The 21,398-nt window shown below is 39.7% G+C and overlaps 1 protein-coding gene across 1 annotated transcript in view; it reads left to right on the plus strand.

The window, feature by feature from the left end:
• Positions 1-200: 200 nt before the first annotated feature.
• ttc27 (tetratricopeptide repeat domain 27) overlaps positions 201-21,398 on the plus strand; it is a 91,531-nt gene continuing 70,333 nt past the window's right edge. Inside the window, exons 1-5 of the mRNA XM_062429849.1 lie at positions 201-434; positions 6,723-6,906; positions 9,053-9,176; positions 16,088-16,228; positions 20,823-20,925. Of these exons, the coding sequence (XP_062285833.1) occupies positions 344-434; positions 6,723-6,906; positions 9,053-9,176; positions 16,088-16,228; positions 20,823-20,925 (643 nt within the window). The 5' untranslated portion in view covers positions 201-343. The remainder of the gene's footprint in view (positions 435-6,722; positions 6,907-9,052; positions 9,177-16,087; positions 16,229-20,822; positions 20,926-21,398) is intronic.

Raw genomic sequence — 21,398 nt, forward strand, 5'->3', positions numbered from 1 at the left:
TAATGATGAGGATAGTATATTAAAGGAAAATTCTCAGCTGATCTACAGTTGATCTTCAATTTAAACAGTTGATCTTCAAATTAAACAGCTGATCTACAGTTGATCTTTAGTTTAAACAGCTCATCTCTTTTTTGAAAATGCCCAGCAGTTCCTCATTAGTTTTCCCACAATGCAATGCGCATCTGTCATGGCTGCTCACTGATGCCACTTGCAGCACATGGGTGGGAACAAACATTTCATATCTGTCTGAGGAAAAAGCACTTGGCTCATTAATAACGCGACTAATCTCCGGTTTGACCCAGGACCGTCCTGACTCAAGACATCGGCTCAGAGGCGTTCAGACATGCTGCTTGACGCGCAGATGTGCGTCCTGCGGGGCTTTGTAACAAGCAGCGAGGCAGCGGAGTGGAAGCAGACTGTTACCAAGACTGCAGGTGAGACACCAGACTGTCTTTTACTTTCTATCAGCACATAGATGTTTAACCAGGTGAAGAGCAGGTTATGGTGTGTGATGTGAGCCGAGCGAGGAGACATGTGTCACCGCGGTGTGTGTGTGTCTTCTCCCGCTAAACTGTCACGTTAACTGTAACGTTAGTGCTTCATTGTCATGCGGAGAAAAGCTACAGCCACAGTTAACATGAATATAAATGAATTAATTGACTGTTTTTCAAGATGTTATCTTATTTGTTTTGTGTTAAGCGAGCTGTTAGCCGGTCTCCGCGGTGTTTGTACCTCACACCAGACTCCATTCAATATTTGGCTGATTTTAAGTTATCCTGCTGTATGACACGACTACATGCTTTATGAAGTAATAATTGATAGCGGTTATTACGTTTGTAGGTAGCTTTGCTATTCGGCACACATACCACACATGAATGTATGCTTATTAATAGAAAATGTCAACTTTTGTTGTGAACGTGAGCTAATATTAGCTTGAGTTCACATAGTTTTCTCACGCTTCTGGGAGGATTAATATGGTGTTATTCCGACTGAGGTTTTGCTAACGGAGGTTTGGAACGAGAGCTAGCTCAATGCAAAATCTTACCGCGTCTAAGGGAACTACATTATTGACACGGACTGTAAAATATCGGATCATAGCCTGACAACTTCATTTCACACATCTGTGAACATCTGTAACACGAGACCCGAGCACCGAGTCGGAGCTGTCTGGCATGGCCACACGCACACACACACGCACACACACACACACACACACACACACACACACACACACACACACACACACACACACACACACACACACACACACACACAGACACACACACACAGACACACACAGACACAGGACGCTGCTCTCTGTCTCCGGGTTGACCCGCTTTCATCGCCTCGGTGCCTCTCCTGTCACAGTGCTGTCAGACTGATGGTTGGATAGATGGAGGGAAACTTAGGTTATGGATGAACAGCAGCACAACCATTCAACAGTAGCTCATAGGACTACCATGTATGTAAAAACATTACATCTGTCATTATTGAAAAATTATAAGATGAAAGATCTGTCAGGTGTCAGTCTGTAAAATGAACTAGGCTAAAATGTCTCATTTTATCATGATTTTTTCTTGAGGTTTTCACTCCATAGAGACTATATTTGCAGTGATATTTTGCATGCTGAAATTGCAAGATTGTAAAATATTTAATATTTCATTTGAAAACACATTGATTGAAGCAGCACCGACATACAATAGCTGAGGTTTAAGACTCCATATTGTGCTGCGAGGCTGGAGCTGTGTGATTTATGGAGGGAGAGGAGCTGCTCAGTCAGAGCTCTGCAGGCTGAACTGCAACTAACCCATGTATTCATTATCCATCCATCTGTTGATTTATTTTCTCAATTAATTGATTAGTTGTTTGGTCTTTAAAAACAAAATCATAAAATTGTTAAGACAAAAAAAAAAAACAATCAATGACATGCAGATCATACTTGGATGTTTTGTCCTGACCAACAACCCTAACATATTCCACTAACTGTCAAATTTTTCTTAACGATTCATTTTCTGTCCATCAGCTATTTGATTAATCGACTAATTGATTGTGAAGCACATTGGTTGCATGTTTGAGAATGACATTTCAGAGCAGGTGACTCTGCTGTCAATCCTCATCTGTAAATGTAAAAAAAAAATCATATTAACCTCAAACTGAAGTCAAGCCACTGCCTCAGTGTCAGTCTTACGAGAGTATCAGTGGTTTGAGTCTTGATTCAAATCATGACACTTAATCATATTGATCCAATACAGAAGTTAATATACTGTAAGGTAGTATTGGTTATTCAGCAGTAGTATAACCATAAAACAGTCCTGCTCAGTGATTTGAAACATTGTCATTTAATCATCGTGGGTGTGTAGAAGGAAAAAAAAAAGTTAAAGATTAGGTCCTGACTGATACTGAATTTTTGAGGCCGATGCAGATACCGATGTTAAGGAAAAAACATTCCGATATGTCAGCCAATCATTTTACATACAAAGAATAGATACATAAACATACATTCTTTGCATTGATCCCTTAAATGTAGTTATCAGACACTTGTGACAAAGATATGTAATGAAGGCATGACTTTTTACAGTTTGACAATAAACTTTATTATATAATGACATCAATGCACTGAAACAGTGAACTACACTGAGAATGGAATCATTATAAATAACTAGAATTAACTAAACTAACTAAATAAGAGAAAAGAACATGTACATATATATTTTACTTGAATTAAGAAAAATGATATTCATTAAGTGCTGCCTGTATAACGTTAAAAAATATTGGCACATATCGGACAACATATACGCCGATACTGATATATCTGTGATAGGCCAATATCTAGCTGATAATGTTGGCTGACCAAATCTACAGTTTCTGCCTTTCAGCCAAAAAAAAGGCTGATTAGGCATCTTTCTCTTCACTAACATTAATAATGTTTTTTATTCACTCCATTTTTTTCCACTCATCTCTGTTTCAGCTCTTTTTGGATTACCTATACGATACTGTCAATGAAACACTTTCTAGAACATATATTTCACATTAAAAGTCGTCCATTAGCTCAGTAGCATCCTTTCCTTTTCTGGAAGGCTGTTAGTGTGAAAAATCTGCAGGAAGTGTCAAGTTTTATTGATGGGAGCTTTAGCTGCCATTGGAACTGATTGGAAATAATTATTAAATGAAACTCTGAGCATACTTATACTTTCTAATTTAGTCAGTCTTTATTAGAACTAGTCTTTATTAGTTTGTGCTGGCAGGCTTGATCATTATTACACCTGCTTTTCATTTGTGCCTAACCTAGCTGTGTAACACATTATTATCACTTTAACACCTAAACCTACTGTCATGTTAAACTAGACGTATACTGGAGTCACATGCAGAGAGGAAACAGCCTGATCACAGGACAAACACTCTGAATGAATGTCAGACTAATGAAATAGATGGAGGCGTAGACTGTATCAGACTGTCTCAGACTGTCTCAGACTGTCTCAGACTGCATCAGACTGCATCAGACTGTCTCAGACTGTCTCAGACTGTCTCAGACTGTCTCAGACTGCATCAGACTGCATCAGACTGCCTCAGGCTGCATCAGACTGCATCAGACTGTCTCAGACTGTCTCAGACTGTCTCAGACTGTCTCAGACTGCATCAGACTGCATCAGACTGCCTCAGGCTGCATCAGACTGTCTCCGACTGTCTCCGACTGTCTCCGACTGTCTCCGACTGTCTCCGACTGTCTCCGACTGCCTCCGACTGCATCAGACTGTATCAGACTGCATCAGACTGTCTCCGACTGTCTCCGACTGTCTCCGACTGTCTCCGACTGTCTCCGACTGTCTCCGACTGTCTCCGACTGCCTCCGACTGCATCAGACTGCATCAGACTGCATCAGACTGCATCAGACTGTCTCAGACTGTCTTCAGTCTGCAGCAGAAACCAGCTCATACACAGTGAAGAAACAGCCATGGCTTTTTCCTGAGATATTCCTGATCATTCATCTTGGATCCACATAGCTGCTCAGACCTGCACGCTTTTGCAAATTCTATTCACCGTCTCCTTATTAACTGCAGCTCATTGCCTGAACCTTTATGAATTATGGACTAATTTCAGGACCTCTGCCTTGTTTTCCATAATTGCTGCCATTTCATCGGCAGACCTGAAGAGTAGCTGAAATGTCATTAAACATGTGGCCATACCTCAGGCTTTCATTTTCCCCCTCATAAAAGCCAGAGCCCTTCTCCTCCTCCTCCTCCTCTTCCTCTCACTGTGCTGTTATGGCAGCCCCTGGGTTTCATTAGATCAGCAGCGAGATGAAAATCTCCACACCTCCTTTACAACAGCACTCGCACCGTGATTGCTTATTAAAAGCCGAGGGTACAGTTAAAAGATCATGTGACTGACCTGGAGGTGGGACTAAGTGGGCCGGGGGGGGGGGGGGGGGGGGGGGGGGGGGGGGGGGCCGGGGGGGGTCATGCACCTGACCCCCAGTTTTGACAGTGCATGAAGGCAAGAGGCTGTGGGCTGCACAGTATGGTTATGTACAGTAAGGCTGATGTCAGAGGAACACAAGTAAAGCATGATGATGATGATAATAATAAATAGTTATAGTAGTAATAAAAGTAAAAAAAGTTTAATATCTGTTTTTTTTTGTACCATATTTTGCTAACAAATTCATTTAATTTCAGATTGAATGTTGATGCATTTATACCGCAAGAGTGCTCTGCCGATTTTTTTTAATGTGTTTTTTTTCCTTCGTTTGAAGTTATATTTTTTTCTTATATATATATATATATATTTATATATATAAATTATCAGGTAATATATCGATCAGAATTTTTTTACTCCTTTAATATTGGTATGGCATCGGCCCCAAAAAGCTAGTATCGGTCTGGCACTGAGTGGTAATAAAAATTGTAATATTTGAAGAAATAATAGTTATAAAAATAGTAATAGTAGTTGTAATAATAGTAATAACAACTGTAATATTTGAAGTAATAATAGTTATAACAATTGTAATAATAATCAAAATAAAAATGGTTAGATTTGAAGTAATACTAGTAATATAAATAGCAATAGTAGTAATAATATTAATACCTGTTCAGTGTACTGTCATATAGGATGAGAGAAACCACTATCAGAAAGTGACCCCAAATAATTAACTGATCATCAAAATAGTGGATTTATTCAATAGTTGCATCTCTAAATAGACTTCATCTTGTAGGGAACATGAATGTATTACTATATATAATAGTGAGGATGAGCAGAGCCAGTAGGATTCATTCTCTAGGGACGCTCAATGTTTGTGAGTTGGGGAAAATGATGATTTGATTACTACAGAGATACTGCAGCTTTAATGACATCTCAGCTACTTCTCCTGCTTACTGAGACTGGCTCAGTGTTGGATGTGAAGGTGTGAGACTTTGTAGAGGAAAGATACAAGGAGACTAAAGGTGTGTGTGTGTGGTGTGTACACGTTAAAAAAGATCGTCATCGAGTCATTTTGTGTTTTTTTTTCTCCAGTTTTCCAGCCGTTGTTCTACAGCTCACAACAGCAGCTACTTTCTCTCTCTCTCACTCTCTCTCTCTCTCTCTCTTCTCCCCCCCCCCCCCCCCCCCCCCCCCCCCCCCCCCACACACACACACACACAACACACTGAGGGAACACAAAGCAATCAATGCTGCTAATGAGCTAAGCCAGTTTTCCTCCTCATATAAAAAGCTAATGAAAGGAGGGGAGATGTTGAACCAAGCTCACCAGCTACACAATTATTTCTGGTTGGGAAGCCGTGGCTCTTCAGCCCCCCCCCCCCCCCCCCCCCCCATCATCATAAATCAACATTTCTCACCACCTTATCATCATCGGCCTCTTCAGCTGGTTCTCCTCATGTGTGTGTTGGTGCGGGACTGTAGTTGGCCACACACACACACACACACAACACACACACACACACACACACACACACACACACACACACACACACACACACACACACACACACACACACACACACACACACACACACACAGAGGCTCATCTTAAGGGAATGGTTCAATATACTCGTTGACTTAATGAGAATATGGACTTAGATTAAAAATCCCTGCAAAACGTTATTAGACACGTGGGGGTGGGGTGGGGTGGGGGGGGGGGGGGGTGGAGATGGATTTTTGGAGTGGCAAGTTAGTGAGCGGTTTGAGGCGGAGGGTGCGCTCGGTTTTCTCAACTTTGCATGCCAGTTTGTGTCGGGAGGCTGTAGGAGAATGAAATAAAACAGCAGTTTTCAGCATGGCAGTGCAATAAACAAAGTAAAATAACATACATTCATGCCTAACTGAAATAAATAAATCTAATAAAATGGAACAGGATACAGTGCAAATCAGACATCACAAGTGCAGTAGTCAGTATAGCGCAATCAATTGTCTTTATACATGAAAAAGAAAGTGATGGTAACTGCTGGTGTTGTTTGTGCTCTCTGTTGCACAATTAGCTGAAGATGAGCATCAGGTCTGACAGAAGTAAAGGTCAATAGTTATCAGGTTCCATTTAAACCAAGCTGCTTTACCAGCTGATTTATTAGCACAGCAGCAGCCAGAGAATTCAGGAAATAAGCAGCTAATGACAGTCAGTGTGGATGATATGTTATTATCATTCTTATGTTATCGCATGCATAGAGTTATCAGTTTAAAATGATGATGATGATGAAGATGTGAAGTGACTCTAATGTGTGTTGTTCCAGAGGCGGGCTCTCTGCTGGAGTCTTTGATTGAAGGGGACTTTGAGGCGATCCTGCTGAATCCCCAGGTGTTAGACCTGCTCAATGGAGATGGCACCTGCACCGAAGGGGAGGACATCGAGGCCTACCTGGAGAGACGGGTCATGTTGTATCTCACCGGCGGCAGCAAAGATGATCAGAGCAACAGGTAACAGAATAATAACCAAATAGTTCAAATAGTAGTAGAGAGTTTATATTGGTCTACCCTGAATGTGTTTTTACTGGAGCTCTCTGAGCTGTTCCTCATTCAGAGGGACGACATGACGATATGACACTGATAACAAGACCATGTGTGTCTTTGGATTGTAATCTACAGTTCTGTTCTCTTTCTGTGCTGCTGCTACATCAACTGCAAACCAAACTTGCACTCAGAGGATTAGAGAAGGAGCATTTTTTTGTCTTCCTTTTTACAGATAAAATACATTTTAATCACTTAGATATGATTTTTGTGCTTAGATTTTTTTATATCAGAAAGGGAAGTGTGATTTCCTTTATATTTTTTTAATAATAGCTAGGACTGTCAATCAGTGAGAAAATGAACTAATTAAGTAGAGCCTGACCGGTATATTGGTCAGCTGATATTGACTATCACATATATATCGGTATTGGTGTAAATGTTTTCCAATATGTGCCGTTATTTTCATATAGGCAGTATTTCATGTATATTTAGTCTTTTTTCTTAATTCAAGTTTAATATATACGTACATTTTTTTGTTAATAAGTTAGTTTTAGTTATTTATAATAATTACATTTCCAGTGTAGTTCTATATTCTTTTTATATATAAAATGATCAGGTGATATGTCTATATCGGAATGTTTTACTCAGGCTCTATGATTCAGTGCACAGTTTGCTTTTATTAATCACAATCGCTTATTTTTTTTAAAATATTGCAGCTTGTAATAGTGGATATTAAAATGTAAAATCACAGCATTGATGTAGAATCAACACCAAGGAAGTTTATTTAAATATACACTATCATCTTTTTATCTTTGAGCTCTCCTGTGAACCAATAAAACCATCAAAGCCACTGACTGTCAGCTTGAAAGACATATTTCTTATGTGCACTACCAGAAATAATAAAAACATCCAGGCCTTTATTATCATATGAGTGCCAGTTGAATTTAAAAGAGTTCAAAGTGACTCTTTTCTCTTGACAAAATTTAGCCCGATAGGCTACTGGGTTTTTGGGGTCGATACTAAAAAAAATTCTGATATAAATATATAGGCTGATAATCTTATATATACAGAATATGTACATAAATACACATGTTTTGCAATGATGCCTCAAATGTGGTTATCAAACACTTGTGACAAAGATATGTAATAAAGGCTTTGATATTTAACAGTTTAAGGATAACATTTATTTTTATAAACTGACATCACTGAAACAGTCAAACTTCACTAAGAATTAAATATGAATGTATTTAACTTGAATTAAGAAAAAATGATCAAATATACATAAAACGCTGCGCATATATCTTAATAATAAAATATCAGCACTTATTGGACGGCATAAACACAGATATATCTGTGATAGGTCGATATCGGCCAATAATATCGTTTGACTGATATATTGGTGGAGCTTTAGTTGATAACAATGTTGAAATCCAGTCATGTATACAGTAATCCATGAGTTAAATTCTTGTTAAATATTTCAAATGAATTCAAAGATTAAAGCGTTAATTTTGACCGACCTTATAATAACCATAATCAAATAAATAAAACGGTATGATCGTGACTTGCTTAAGCGAGCCCTCTAATTAAAACCTCCAGCAGGTTGACCTGATGAGGTGGGTTTTGGGGGTGGGAGTAGTTGAGCGTAGCACAAAGCTGTTCTCAGGAGTGTTTGTTCTTTCTCTTTTCACCGCCTCTGTTCCCTTTTTTGTCATGAATTATTAATTTTTAATAAGGACAGCTTAACATCTCCCCTCCTCGCTCTCAGGGGAAGACCGTCCCTGAGCAAATGTTGAATTCGGGGGACATATTGCTCCTCCTCCCACCCTCATCACCATCCGATCCGTTTCCTCTCTTCTATCACCTTCCATCACTCTCTCAGACTAATAGAAAGGCAGCAAAGCATGTCACCGCTCCTCGTCTTGCTTTTAAAACACTCTTAATTGCCCGTAGAGGGAGGTGGCAGCTAGAACAGTTGTTACTAAACCTTTGTGGAAAGTTGTACGTACATCTGTTAAAAGCATACACTGATTTTTCTCAGTTCTTTTGATAAAATCCTCTTTCTCTCCAGTGTTCGTGTCCATTAAGTGCAGTGTGTGTCTTGTCCGTCCTGTTCCAGGGAGCTAGCAGTGATGACCCTGGCCGCCTCCTGCCTCAACATGTTCGCCCAGAGCAACTGGACCGGTCCTCCGGTCTCCATCCACGTCTCTGACCTGCTGCCACCGGCCCTGCTCTCCTCTCAGGTATGACACCACCTCATTACTCTCTACTGCTTCTGCGTCACGATTCATCCTAAAACATCGGCTAGTTTACTGAAAAAAGCGAAAGCGGCTTCCTAGAAGTGTTCATGTTTCACGGATGGATTTCCCGTCGCAGCATCACTAATGTAAAAAATGAGCTGAAATCATCATGATTGACTAACACGTTTCCATTTTTCTTGTCGAATTCTGAAAAGTTTCGGGACACTAACCGGAAAACTTCAACACCTCATTTATATTGTGTGTTGTTCACACAATATAAACAATGGTGTAAGTGAATGGAGGACTGGAGAAATACATATCTGCTCCAAGAAGTTAGCAGTAGCCACGTGATGTCGATGTGATCACTCATATGTAGGCGTATGTTATGGACTTATCCTACAATAACATCATTATCAACATCATCATGTCTATATATGGATTTATCATATGATACATGGACTGTCTGAAATCTTTATTTGCTGGTTAATGAGTGAAATACTGAGTTTATTATATAGGGAGTAGTGAATGAGTTAATAAGGGAGTGATTTTGGACACTCAGTGATACTCAGACTATTTTGCAAGGACAACTGGAAGAACTTTGCTGTATCACTCTGTGGTGTGACCCGGCATTAACACAGAATACCTGGCCAGCTTCTAGCCCACAGCTAATCAAATATATATTAGCAAAGAACTGCAGACTTTACACCGGTAACCAAGTGAGATCCTGCCGTGCTGGTTAATAAGTGGGATATAACTCGAGCTGTAATGCATTGACTACTATGTTACTGTATTTATCAAAGCTCTTATTATGAAAAGCAGCAGAAACTGTCCTCACGTATGCCTTCGTTAAGGTCGAACAAAGGCATCCTTCCAACTCTCTAATGAATATTTACTGTGAACTCATCAAAGTCGATTATAGTTAGAAACGATGTCAATGTGTTCTTACGTTTAATGATTGTATGGATCGTATATATTATATTTTATTATATTGGAAACATTAGAGAATATTGAAACCTGGCCCTGTGAGTGCAGCGGCTTTAAAGTGAACCGAGTCAGAGCAGAACCAGAAAGAGCTGTAGACAAGGCGCGGACGCAGGAGAAGTGCCCAGTAATGAAGCATCTCTGGGGTCCTAATTACAGCGGGCTGAGAAGATTGCTTCCTCTTGGCACTGCAGCGCCCAGAGCAGAACAGTGCATCTCACACTGCTATTACACCAGGAGAGGGGTGGAGGGGTGGGGGGGTTGGTGGGCGCTTCTTTTATCGAAGTAATTCCTTTGGCATCGGTGATTTATCTCTGCTGTCACACCAAGGAGCCCGTGTTATAAAGCAGGTCGTCTGTACATGCGTGACAGCGCAGGTGAAAGGGAGGACAAACATGGCACAGCATTATCATGAGGATTTAATTCATCCAGAGAAAGAAGAGAAAAGTTAAATGTACTCAAACTTCATAAGGAATCATTTCCAGATGAAGTGATAGCTGACCATGGTCTAAGAAACAGACTTTAATGATCACCATGGCGATACATCAAATCAAAACTGAATATATATATATATGTGTACTATAAATATGGTGATGTGCTCAGAAACACACATTAAAGCAGCTAGTTCCTTTATACAATGTCAGACAAAAATGTACAAATAATTATGGATGGAAGTATGAAGTTTTCAATTTACCGGACAAATGTTTGAAATTCCGGTCAAATATTATCTGAATTTATTGAGCTTAAAATGATAAATGATATGCAGGCTATATAACAATGATATCAAGGCATGTCAATTTATAGCGTAATCTTTTTATTGAAAAGTACGCTATATCAAATAAAATGAGTCCTGTCAATTGACTCACGTGCGTAACTTCTAAAATAAATAAATAAATAAATATTGCACAAGCCTGCGCTCTTTTAACATGAACATAAAACACATCTGGACTGGCTCATACCATTTTAATAACGCAGCGTGCTGCCAACTTGAAATCAAATAGATGCAATAAAAACTATGAAAACCATCTAAAGAATCCCTGAACACGTTTCTGGCTTGTGACATTTCAGCCTCCTTTTTATGCATTTTCTCTGCATTGAACTGTGCAGTGGCTGAATTACAATCAAAAGTCTCAAGTGTCTCTCCGCAACTTGCAATGCGCATCAGTCTTATGACCTTGTTCTCCCCTTAGGCGACTTCGCTGCGCTGTTTTGATCCGGTTCTGGCACACTGGAGACAGGGATCATGCAGGCTATTTTGTCCAGTTTAACCCACTCAGGGTAAATTTCGCTGAAATCTTTGATCAGAACTTCACAGGCTGTTAAGAAGTTAAACCTCCATAGCCGCGGAGCGCTGTCATTACAGCGATGGCGTCTCGTTGCGCACTTGCGGCATCGATGAGCGGGGCTGTCAAATATTAGTTTATCCTCATCGAAAGTACATACTGTGACATAAGTAATTCAAATTGTGTTTAGAGGGAATATTTTCACCGGACATTTTGACCGGAGGGGTTAAAAATTACCGGACATCAGCAGATTTTACCAGTCAAAGTCCGGTAATTACCGGATAACGGAAACCCAGGCATAGAGTATATAACCTGTACATATACGACAGCTACTACCCTAGTCTGTCCATACTTGTAGAATAATTGTATGGCCGTGGTAACTAGGGGCAACATGCAAACAATTTGAAGGTGTTTGTTATTTATAAACAGGCTTCTGTAGTTGTGATGTCAGACAGGAAGTTGTCAGCATGCTTTGGAGACACTGTGATGCTGCTGCAACACAACACATCTGTATGAGGAGATAAATAAGACAGCTGGGAGGTTGTACCAGGTAAGGTTCCCCTCAGAGGAGTTTCTGCATGACATGAGCACTGAGGGGTGAAAAGGGGAAATACAATGGAAGTGAGTCGTTTTACTTTAATCAATATTTTTATATTGATTTGTGCCGCTAGAAGTATCTTTTTATAGTATTGATTATTTGTGTCTGTAGATAGCAATAGATCCAATGAGCACATGTCTGATTTTAACAGTGATTGAAGTAGTTCTCTTGTTGTGCTAATCAATGCTCGTTTCCTTTGTGCAGAGACAGTTTACTGATCACAGCTTTGTAGGTGGGGTTATGAATGGTGATGTCATCTTTCTACATAGCTAACAAGCTCCCTGCTTCTATGATAATAGCCACAAACATGGAGACAAGTGTGTTACAATTCTTAACCTGAAATGTTGTATTTAGATTTTATTTGATCAGTAATCTGGATTTATTTAATCTAATTACCTGAAAATCACATGGATTATTCCATACTATATTATTTGCAAGTATAATCATCACAATTTGTACTTTATGTTTTATAAATAGTCAGACCAGGTCTATTTTGACAACAAGCGTAAAGTCAAACAGGTATTAAAAATGATGTATTAAATGAGGACTATTGACCATCATTTCCAAATATGTGTAAAACCTGTGGTAACAACTTGGAATGAAGTTAACTAAAAATGTGTAACACACAACTGGGTGATCATTTGTATTTTATGTTTTATAAATAGTCAAACCAGACCAGGTCTATTTTGACCCAGGAGGACAACAGGTGTGATTAAGTGATGCCAATCAAATATTTGAAATGTTTCAAAACTCTATCCTGCTATAACTTTGACATGTACCAGTTTATGATAATCCATCAACAATTTAGTTCAAATAATTCATAATTTCATTTTTTTTGTTCTCAAAAATGAGTTATAATCTCATTTAAATGAGCTATAATCTCATTTAAATGAGGCCTATAGACCATCATTTGGAATGAAGTTAGCTAAAAAGGTGTAACACAGAATTGACTGGGGAGAACAAAAGTTGCCTGGTTGATGGGAAGACAGCAGGAAAGTTAAATTAGTAATGTTCCTCAATGATTATGAAAAGTGCATAGTGCTGCAGTTTCCATGTCAACTGAAAATGACATCGGTTGGATTGATACTTCACTTGCTACTGATACTGAAACTAAACGGAAGAGACCAGTTCAAGCATCTTAAACGTCAGGATTATGTATTTTTAAAGCCGCACTAATCCATGTTTTTCTACTAACAATGGATTTGATGTGATGTGTGTTGCTTGTAGTAAAGAAAACAGATTTATCTCTGCTGCTTCTCTCAGGACGACAGAGCGTTTTATTGTCTTTCAGCTCAGTGTTTTTGGTTTTTATGGTCCACAGTTGTACTGTTTTAGTTGAGTCTCACGGCTCTCATCAACCTTGTTTCAAGTAGCATCCGCCAGCTGTTTTAAGTAAAAAAAAACAAAGAAAAAACTGCTCAGTTAGCAAGCAAATAGCTAGTGAACACGTTTTCCTCAGGAGTATATTATTGTTACGTCCCTGAATGAATACAGGAGATGAGGGGAGTAATACATTTGGAGCCTTGTCCTGAATCATTTATGAAAGAAAACAAGGTAAACAAGGTTTTTATTTAATAAAGTTTACAATAAAGCTGACAGAAAACTACTTTCTACAAAAAAGAAAGCTTAACAAACAAGGCTGATGAACTAGATCATTAAATAAACAAAGGTAAACTATAATGCAAACCGAATGCAATGAAAACAATAAGAAACTTCAATGAATCAGGTGGAGAGAAACAATTCCTAATGAGCAATGAACAATGAGCAGCTTTGAGACTCCATATCATAATAATGTTTAAACTGACTGTGTAATAGTTTGAAGTTGGTTGGTTGATGATCTGCTCATTCATGCTTGTGTTTTCATTTTTATGTAGACAGTCTTGCGTCATCTTTCAGTACAGATACAGATACATGTGTAATATGGGCATTCCAATAAGTGACACACGAATATTTCTAAGCTGAGGCCAAAAAAAAAAATCCTGTTCATTTTCTTCTTATAGGATATAGATGTGATGCATATATGCTACATCATTGCGTCTTGTCTCTGAGTGAGTTTAAGATGAAATATAAGATCAGCGTCACTGTGGCATGCATTGTCATAACGTGCCTTTTTAACTTTAGACATTTTTGACATGTCACAGTAGGAAAAGCACACTATATAAAAGGAGCGACAGCTGAATTCCATTTAGCTGCTTCAGTTTCAGGGTTTCAGGGTCTTGGTATTGCACATGCTGGCTCACTATCATACTGTCATACTCTACTGGGACACTTGAATAGAAAAGAGAGATTGTTAACATTACTAGTAACACCTGTGATTTTCCTACTATGGAAAAGCACGAGGTAAAAAAAAAAGTCTGCTATGAAAGGTTTATTATTTCTGGATTGTTGTGGTGAGGAGGAAGCCGCTTTCGATTTAGTAGTGGATCTGTCTTCCAGCCCTCATTTATGGATGTCTGTCTTCACAATTCTGGACAGGATACTTCCTGGAAGTCTCCTTGTGCACATGTGCTTGGCACAGTTGCCTGAGAGGAGAACCTGGGTCAACATCAGAACACGGTGGGGTAGGGGGGGGGGGGGCGTATATATCCAACCTGGTCTGGGAATACCTTACGATCCTCCAGTAAGAGCTGTTGGATATGGGATAGGGCTCTACTTAATGAGAGTGAGTCAGATCTGGATATACAGCTGATTGACGAATGGAAAGATGGCTGTACACAAGTCACTGTATTGAAAAAACCTATTTTAACGGCTTCTGGAATTAACTGTTAGGATTTGCAAGGTACATTAAAAGTCGTGCTTTGCCAGATTTACATAAAGCCAGGCCTGTCACGATAAATACGTTATCGACTTATAAAATAATGTGATTATCAACATCATCATGTCTATATATGGACTTATCATATGATACATGGACATGATCTTAATCATTTTTTTGACCTCAGTATTGCCACCCTTCACATTAGCAGCTGAGACTCTATTCATGTCACATTGGCAAAGCAAGAAGTTGCCTCCAGTCCTTTTTAAACTTGGGTGAAAGTTGCCTTAAAAGTCCCATATCCAGGGGTGATACTTTCCTATAGTCCAAAAACTAAAGTAGTGGGCTTTGCAGGCCTGACCATCACTGACTGGTCAAACACACACACACACACACACCATGGCTGCTTCAATCTGTCTACTGCTTCATTCACAAAGAATGAAGTAGAGGGAAAGGTACTTTATTTTATTTGTCACATGTACAGTTGTACAGTGAGAGCCCCACTCTAGTACTTTAGTGTTAGTATTAGGACGAGTGGTGGAAAATAAAGTAAGGCTATGCTTTTGGGCTTCCCGATTTGGAGGGTGAGAGAAAACGGAGAGAGGGCATGAGCGATCAAGAAGATGATGGATCCACAGTCGAGAGAGCTCGATTGAATAAGAGAGAGGGAGCGTTGGTCAAGCGCTCTAGCATGGGGAAAAGAAGCACTGTTGAGAGCACACAGCGAATGAAGGGGATGAATTAAAACAAACACCCAGCAGATTGTATCATGTGGAGAAAGACAGAGTTTTTTAATTTATTCATGGCACACATCAAACATCAGTCACATATAGCATCACTCTGTTGGGTGAAAATGATGTTTCTCAAGTTGTTGTTCCTAAATGGGTCTAATTTGTGTAATCTTTGGGTTTCTTTAGATTTAGAGCTAATGCAAAAGGGACTTTTTAATTCCTGTTTAGTACCTGAGAGAAGTTCCTCTTGTTCCATTTCCTAGAACTTTTTATTTCAAAAGGGCCTTTAGAGCATTATTCCAGGGGGATGCTTGTGACTTGTCCAGATGGTTAAAAAATTGGAAAAATACTGCGAGGTAAAAATGATTGGCGGGGCTTCTTTTTCCAAGCTGAAAGCTTGTCTCGGCATTTTTCTTTTTTTCTTCCCTAACTCGAGTTCTCTAATAACAAACACCTTCACCCACCTAACTCCTAATCCCTGCAATTACTGTATGCATTCTCAGAAATACTGCAGAAACTGCTCATAACAGTAGTAGACTTAAATTGAATGCTCATCTCTTTGGCAGCCCAAGTCCCTGGTGGAGATGATCCACTCCAGTCTACTCCTGGATGGGGAGTCAGTGTACAGCCTGGTGGCCAACCCCTTCCTCCTCCTGCTGGCCAGGGTTATTCTCACCAAGTGCTCCTCCAAGATGGACAGCCTCCAGGTAAGACTCTCTGTTGCAGCCATCTTTTCATATTGAATTATACAAGATGATTGTGTTAAATGGTAACCAAGTCCTTAAAGAAACATTTCACTATTTAGAAACGCTGATACTAGTCCCGTTTCCATTAAGGAAGTTCTGGATAAAATTTAGGAGGCGGGAACTTTACAGAAACGTCCTCTCACTCGTTCCTCTCAGCCGTTGTGTCTCCTTTGCAGAGTCGGTCCTTGATAGGACCCACCAGACTCTGGAGGTGACGTAATCATTCTGCAACAGTTTCGATCGTTGCATAATCGCTTATTTAGGCGCTTTTTGTTGACGTCACATCGTGCCTTGAGTATACTCAATCAGCACCGAGTCAACCTCTAGCCCCACCCAGCAATTTTTCGGAGTCGCACTGAATACATACCCCGAAGCAGGGACTCATTTTGCCCCCCTAAAAGCTCTGGGGGATTTTCGTTCAGGGGTGGTTCCTGCTATGGAGACATGCGCCAATTGTCATGGCCCTGTAAAATGACCCAGAAGTTCCTGCAGTGGAAACGGACCTAATATCTATTAATGTCATTTTAGTCCTTTTTAGCTAGAACCACAGACAGAAGGCTTCATAGTGCCTCTAGTTATCTGTATGCATAGTGCATGAGCGGTTCACTGATATTTCATCAGGCCAGCCCAGCTCAAAGACTGGAAGATGTACATGGCTGTTAGCAAGGCTGTATAGTGTAGAGCAGAGTAGGGTTGTATCTATATTTTAAGTCTTTCTCATACAAAGTACTTCACGTTCCAATAAGGCAAGTTGAAGTCAAAACTCCACAGAATGAGAGGACATGCTCTGTTTGCTAGGGACAGCAGCATTCCCATTGACCTTTCCCGCTGTGTGATCACACTTCAGAACAGCTTTACACCTGCCGTGTGACAAAATAATCTGCACTCACAGGTCAACACACTCACCTTTTCTACACTTTCAACCCCATCGCCCGTGGGATCACATCACCAAACTGACTTGTTATCCTCACTGGAATATTTATTTACGATAAAATTAAATCTAATATCATACGCTGCCTAATAACAGCAACCTAATATTCACCTTCAGGCTTTCGGCAACAAATATTAGCCTCTCTCAGACCGATGACTCATCTTTAAAACTCTACAGAGACATGAGATCCAGTAAATGATTAAAGATTGTTCCTCCCAGGATGATATTAGATGTTGTCTTGCATGGATGAGAGTTGTTATGTCTCAAAAGACATTAAGGAGATGTTCTAAGTAAACATTATTTTTGATAAATTGACCATAAATTTAAAATCCAAATGATTAATTTCTTTCCTGAAAAATCTTTAAAGTAAATGTGCACTGATCCAAATTTTTCATTTCCAATACTAATACCAATATCTGGGTTTTGGGTATTGACGGATACCGAATACTTGATCCAATACCAGCGTTTAATTAATATAGTAGAAGAGACTGGGATCATTATGTTATGTGTAAGACAACATCAGACTCATCTTTCCTAACTTTGTAAAACAAACGAATACAAAGATATACATTTACTGAATTGTTATTTATTAAAGTAATAGTATTTGATTCCAGATTGGCCCATTGTCATTGATATCTGATCTAGCTATTTGAGTCAGTATCAGTCCGACATCCAATATCTGTACCGATGCATCTCTATGTAGAATGTATTCTATTAAAACAGATGTTGGTTTGGCTCATGTCTCCCACTTGTGCTGCTGGTTGATATCAAATGCATGCTGGGATACTTAGTTCACAGCTTGAAAGCATTCTTGATAAAATGGGGAAAATAAGAAGACTTCTGGGTCTTAACAAGCTCTGTTTCTGGGCTCACCCCATACGTTTGCTGTTTTTTAAATCATTCCTCTAACCTGTCCTGTATACTGATGAGTAAAAGAAGTGAACTACGGCAGCCGTCCTCTTGGCTCCGCTCGCCTGCACTGCCTCTCAAAGAGCAAATCAACATGAAGTCACATGTCATAGAAAGTCACAGAAAGTCATCGCCGCGCTGATGTCAGAAGACGTGTTTTGCATTTAGCCGTTAAAGGCTCGCTCTGACGGCACTAGCGGGGACGTGCACACAAGTGCAACAGTGTCTCTCTACCATAGGTGATTTATTGTTAATTTGCTCTTTAAATGCTAATGAGGGATAGGGGAATTAATTACTGGCACTGTTCCCCACCAAGCATCGGGGAGTTGGGACAGACTAGCTTTAAGTGCTAGTTTTAAATGCATAACCCCCCCCCACCCCCACCCCCTCCACACATATTTCCACCTGTCCCTGCTGTAGCCAACTTTATTCATCCATATTCCTCTTTCCTCCGGCAGCTGCTCACAGCCTATTGCACAACAGTAAACATGGAAGGAGAAAAGAGGGTCTGAAACTCAGGAGACAGGTGTACATGTGTATGCTGACACGATGAATATATGTGTGAACATGCTTAGGGAGAAGGTGTGTGTCCTGGAGGATATTGATTCAGTGAGACAGACAATTAAACCTCCATGTAACCATGCAATAAAAGATGGGGTCATCTTGCATTGGCAATGAGGCAGGAGATATCCTCCCTGACACACAAATAAGCTTTTTACATGGTTCACTTGCACTCTCTCCCAGCGCCCAACGAGAACAGGAGGGTAGAACGGGTGGGGGGGTGGGGGGGGTTTGGTGGAAGAGGAAATATAGCACTTACATGGCTGCGAGACATTCTGTCTCTTTTTTTTCTTTTTTTTTTCTTTCTCCCTGCCGCTTTGAGTTCTGGTCAGATGCAAAAAGCAAAGGAGTTAGCTGTTTTTTTAATGCGTGGTCAGCACTTAGCTCCAGCATACAGCACTTACATGTTGGTGTGGTATTTGTGCTAAAGGGGCTTCAAGAGAAGCATTTTCTATATTTATGAATTAAACTACACATGTACATTCTGAGCTAAAAATATGTATTCAAATTACGGGGAGATGAAAAAAAAATCTTTACTATTTTCTTGAGCAAATTGCCATTTCATTTAACAGCAAATGCCAATAAGATTTGTTTTGTTGTTTATTTAATGCTGACATTTAAACATGGGGCTAATTTTCTTGCTAACTGCTACATAGTGGACTATTCGTGCTGGCAATGATAAACTGCTGATTTGGTCAAGTATGTTTTATGATGGAAGGATGCAGTGTTGAAGACACGTAGCATATCATTACAACATTCAATATCAACTGGGGACCTTTGTTGCATCTCTTTCTCAACTTTGTGTGTTTGCCTCATTCTGTAATACATATATGTATTACAGAATTTTATATTTTGAGTAAAGAAAGATAAAAATAATTTAGAAAATGTCTGAATGACATGGTTTCCTGTCTAATTCCCATCCCAAGTTTTTTAAGGTCTGGGGACCATTTATTGACCATATTAGGAAGGAGAAGTGTCTCACTGGGACCTATACTATATTATGCTTCATTGCACTTCCTTGTAACGTGCTGTAATCCACCAGGTTAATTTCTTTCCTGGCCTTCCTTGACCTCTCTGTCTTAGTTACATGGACTTGATTCCCCAAAATAAACCTACAACATATTTAACTGTGTTAATGTGGACATATTATGTATACTTCCAGCCAGGTCTATAGTTATATATTTTAATCAAAGTCTCATACACACAAAAAGTTGCACTGTTTCTAATTGCAATTTTTCAGTATAGAAATGAGGTTTTACCTACACCTACATCCATGTGTTTAGGCTGTGTTACCCTTTCTCAGTGTCAGTCAATCAAACCTGCCCTCCTACTGATATTCAACTGGTTTCAAACTGTTCTTCCGCACTTTAAGGCAAAATTCTGATTCTCCTCTTCCCATTTTTGTCGTATCATCCTGACTGGTAATAATAACATTGTCCTCACCAAGTTAATTGCTGAGGTTTGCTCTCAGCTCTTTGTTTCTCTCATCTTTTTTTTTTTAATTAGTAGGGAAGCTGATAGCAAAGCCTAACTTTACTTTGAACATTATCAAACAAAGAGAAATGTCCTTCCCTCCTTCTAGTAATGTCTTTGTCCTCCCTCATGGCGGGGTTTCACAGCTCTGATCAGTCTGATCTCCAGCTGTGATTGGCCACTGCATCCTTCAGCCACAGTGATGTAGGGCGTCCTTTCTCAAAAAGTTGACCGTGGCTCGATTTTTGGCGCCTTTGCAACCAAAACGCCTGCAGCTGAAATGCACGAAACCCATTTAAATGCATGGGAGGATTGGCATTTTTGCCACAGTGACTGATTTGATCAGAATACAGCCTGACTAATAAAATGATGGCTAAAGAAAAAAGTAGCCAGAATTGTGCTTTAAGTTCTTTTCATGGTGATTTTAATAGAAATTACAGTAGCATTACACCAGAATGCATTTCCCAGCATTTCCACACCTTTTATAATATCATAGCTGGAAACAAATATACAAAACATTAACTGATGGATATAGAAGCATCAAGAGCTGCTAGTCTGTACCTGCTACCCCATCAGCTTTCTTTATAAATCAATTTAATTTCATGTATGAACTGAAAGGTTTTGTAATAGATCCCCACACATTCTTACATTTCTGCTTTTGTTTTTTCTATGTGTGTGTAGCTGCTCCCCTGGTGGACCCTGCGCTACATCAACCTGCACCAGCAAATCCTAGAGGCCTGTTCTCCACAGCTCCTCGACTTAGCCCAAAGCAGCATGGACAAAGGTCAGTAAACACGTCCAAACTAACGGATCACACTGAACCATAGGCGAAAAACACAAGTCGTTCGTATCTATGGCGACGTTGAAATGCTACCATCCCAGTGTGTAGGCTGTATGGAAAGTAGCCGCTGATTATCTCTGACATCTCAATGTTGCAGCTGCTTTAACTGTCTCCGTAACTGCTGCAAAAAAAAAAGAACAGAAGGTTGAAGGAGATGTATAAAGACTGAAGTATAATCTTCAGTCTTCATCAGCTCACACTCAGGGAGACTTTTAAGTGTTGAATAGTGGAGCAGAGTAGTCAGGTAGCTGTTTGGGTCCGTAGTCAGATAGCTTTGTAACTTTCTGTAACGGACAGTCTGACATTCACACCTGCTTCACACTGATTGGCCGACAGTGTCTGAACTTCTATCTCCAGCGCTGTTTTCACTCACCTACACAACGGTTTCTGTCACTTATTTCAAGTTTTATATCCCA

The sequence above is a fragment of the Scomber scombrus genome, chromosome 12 (genome assembly GCF_963691925.1).
Source record: "Scomber scombrus chromosome 12, fScoSco1.1, whole genome shotgun sequence".
NCBI lineage: Eukaryota > Metazoa > Chordata > Actinopteri > Scombriformes > Scombridae > Scomber > Scomber scombrus.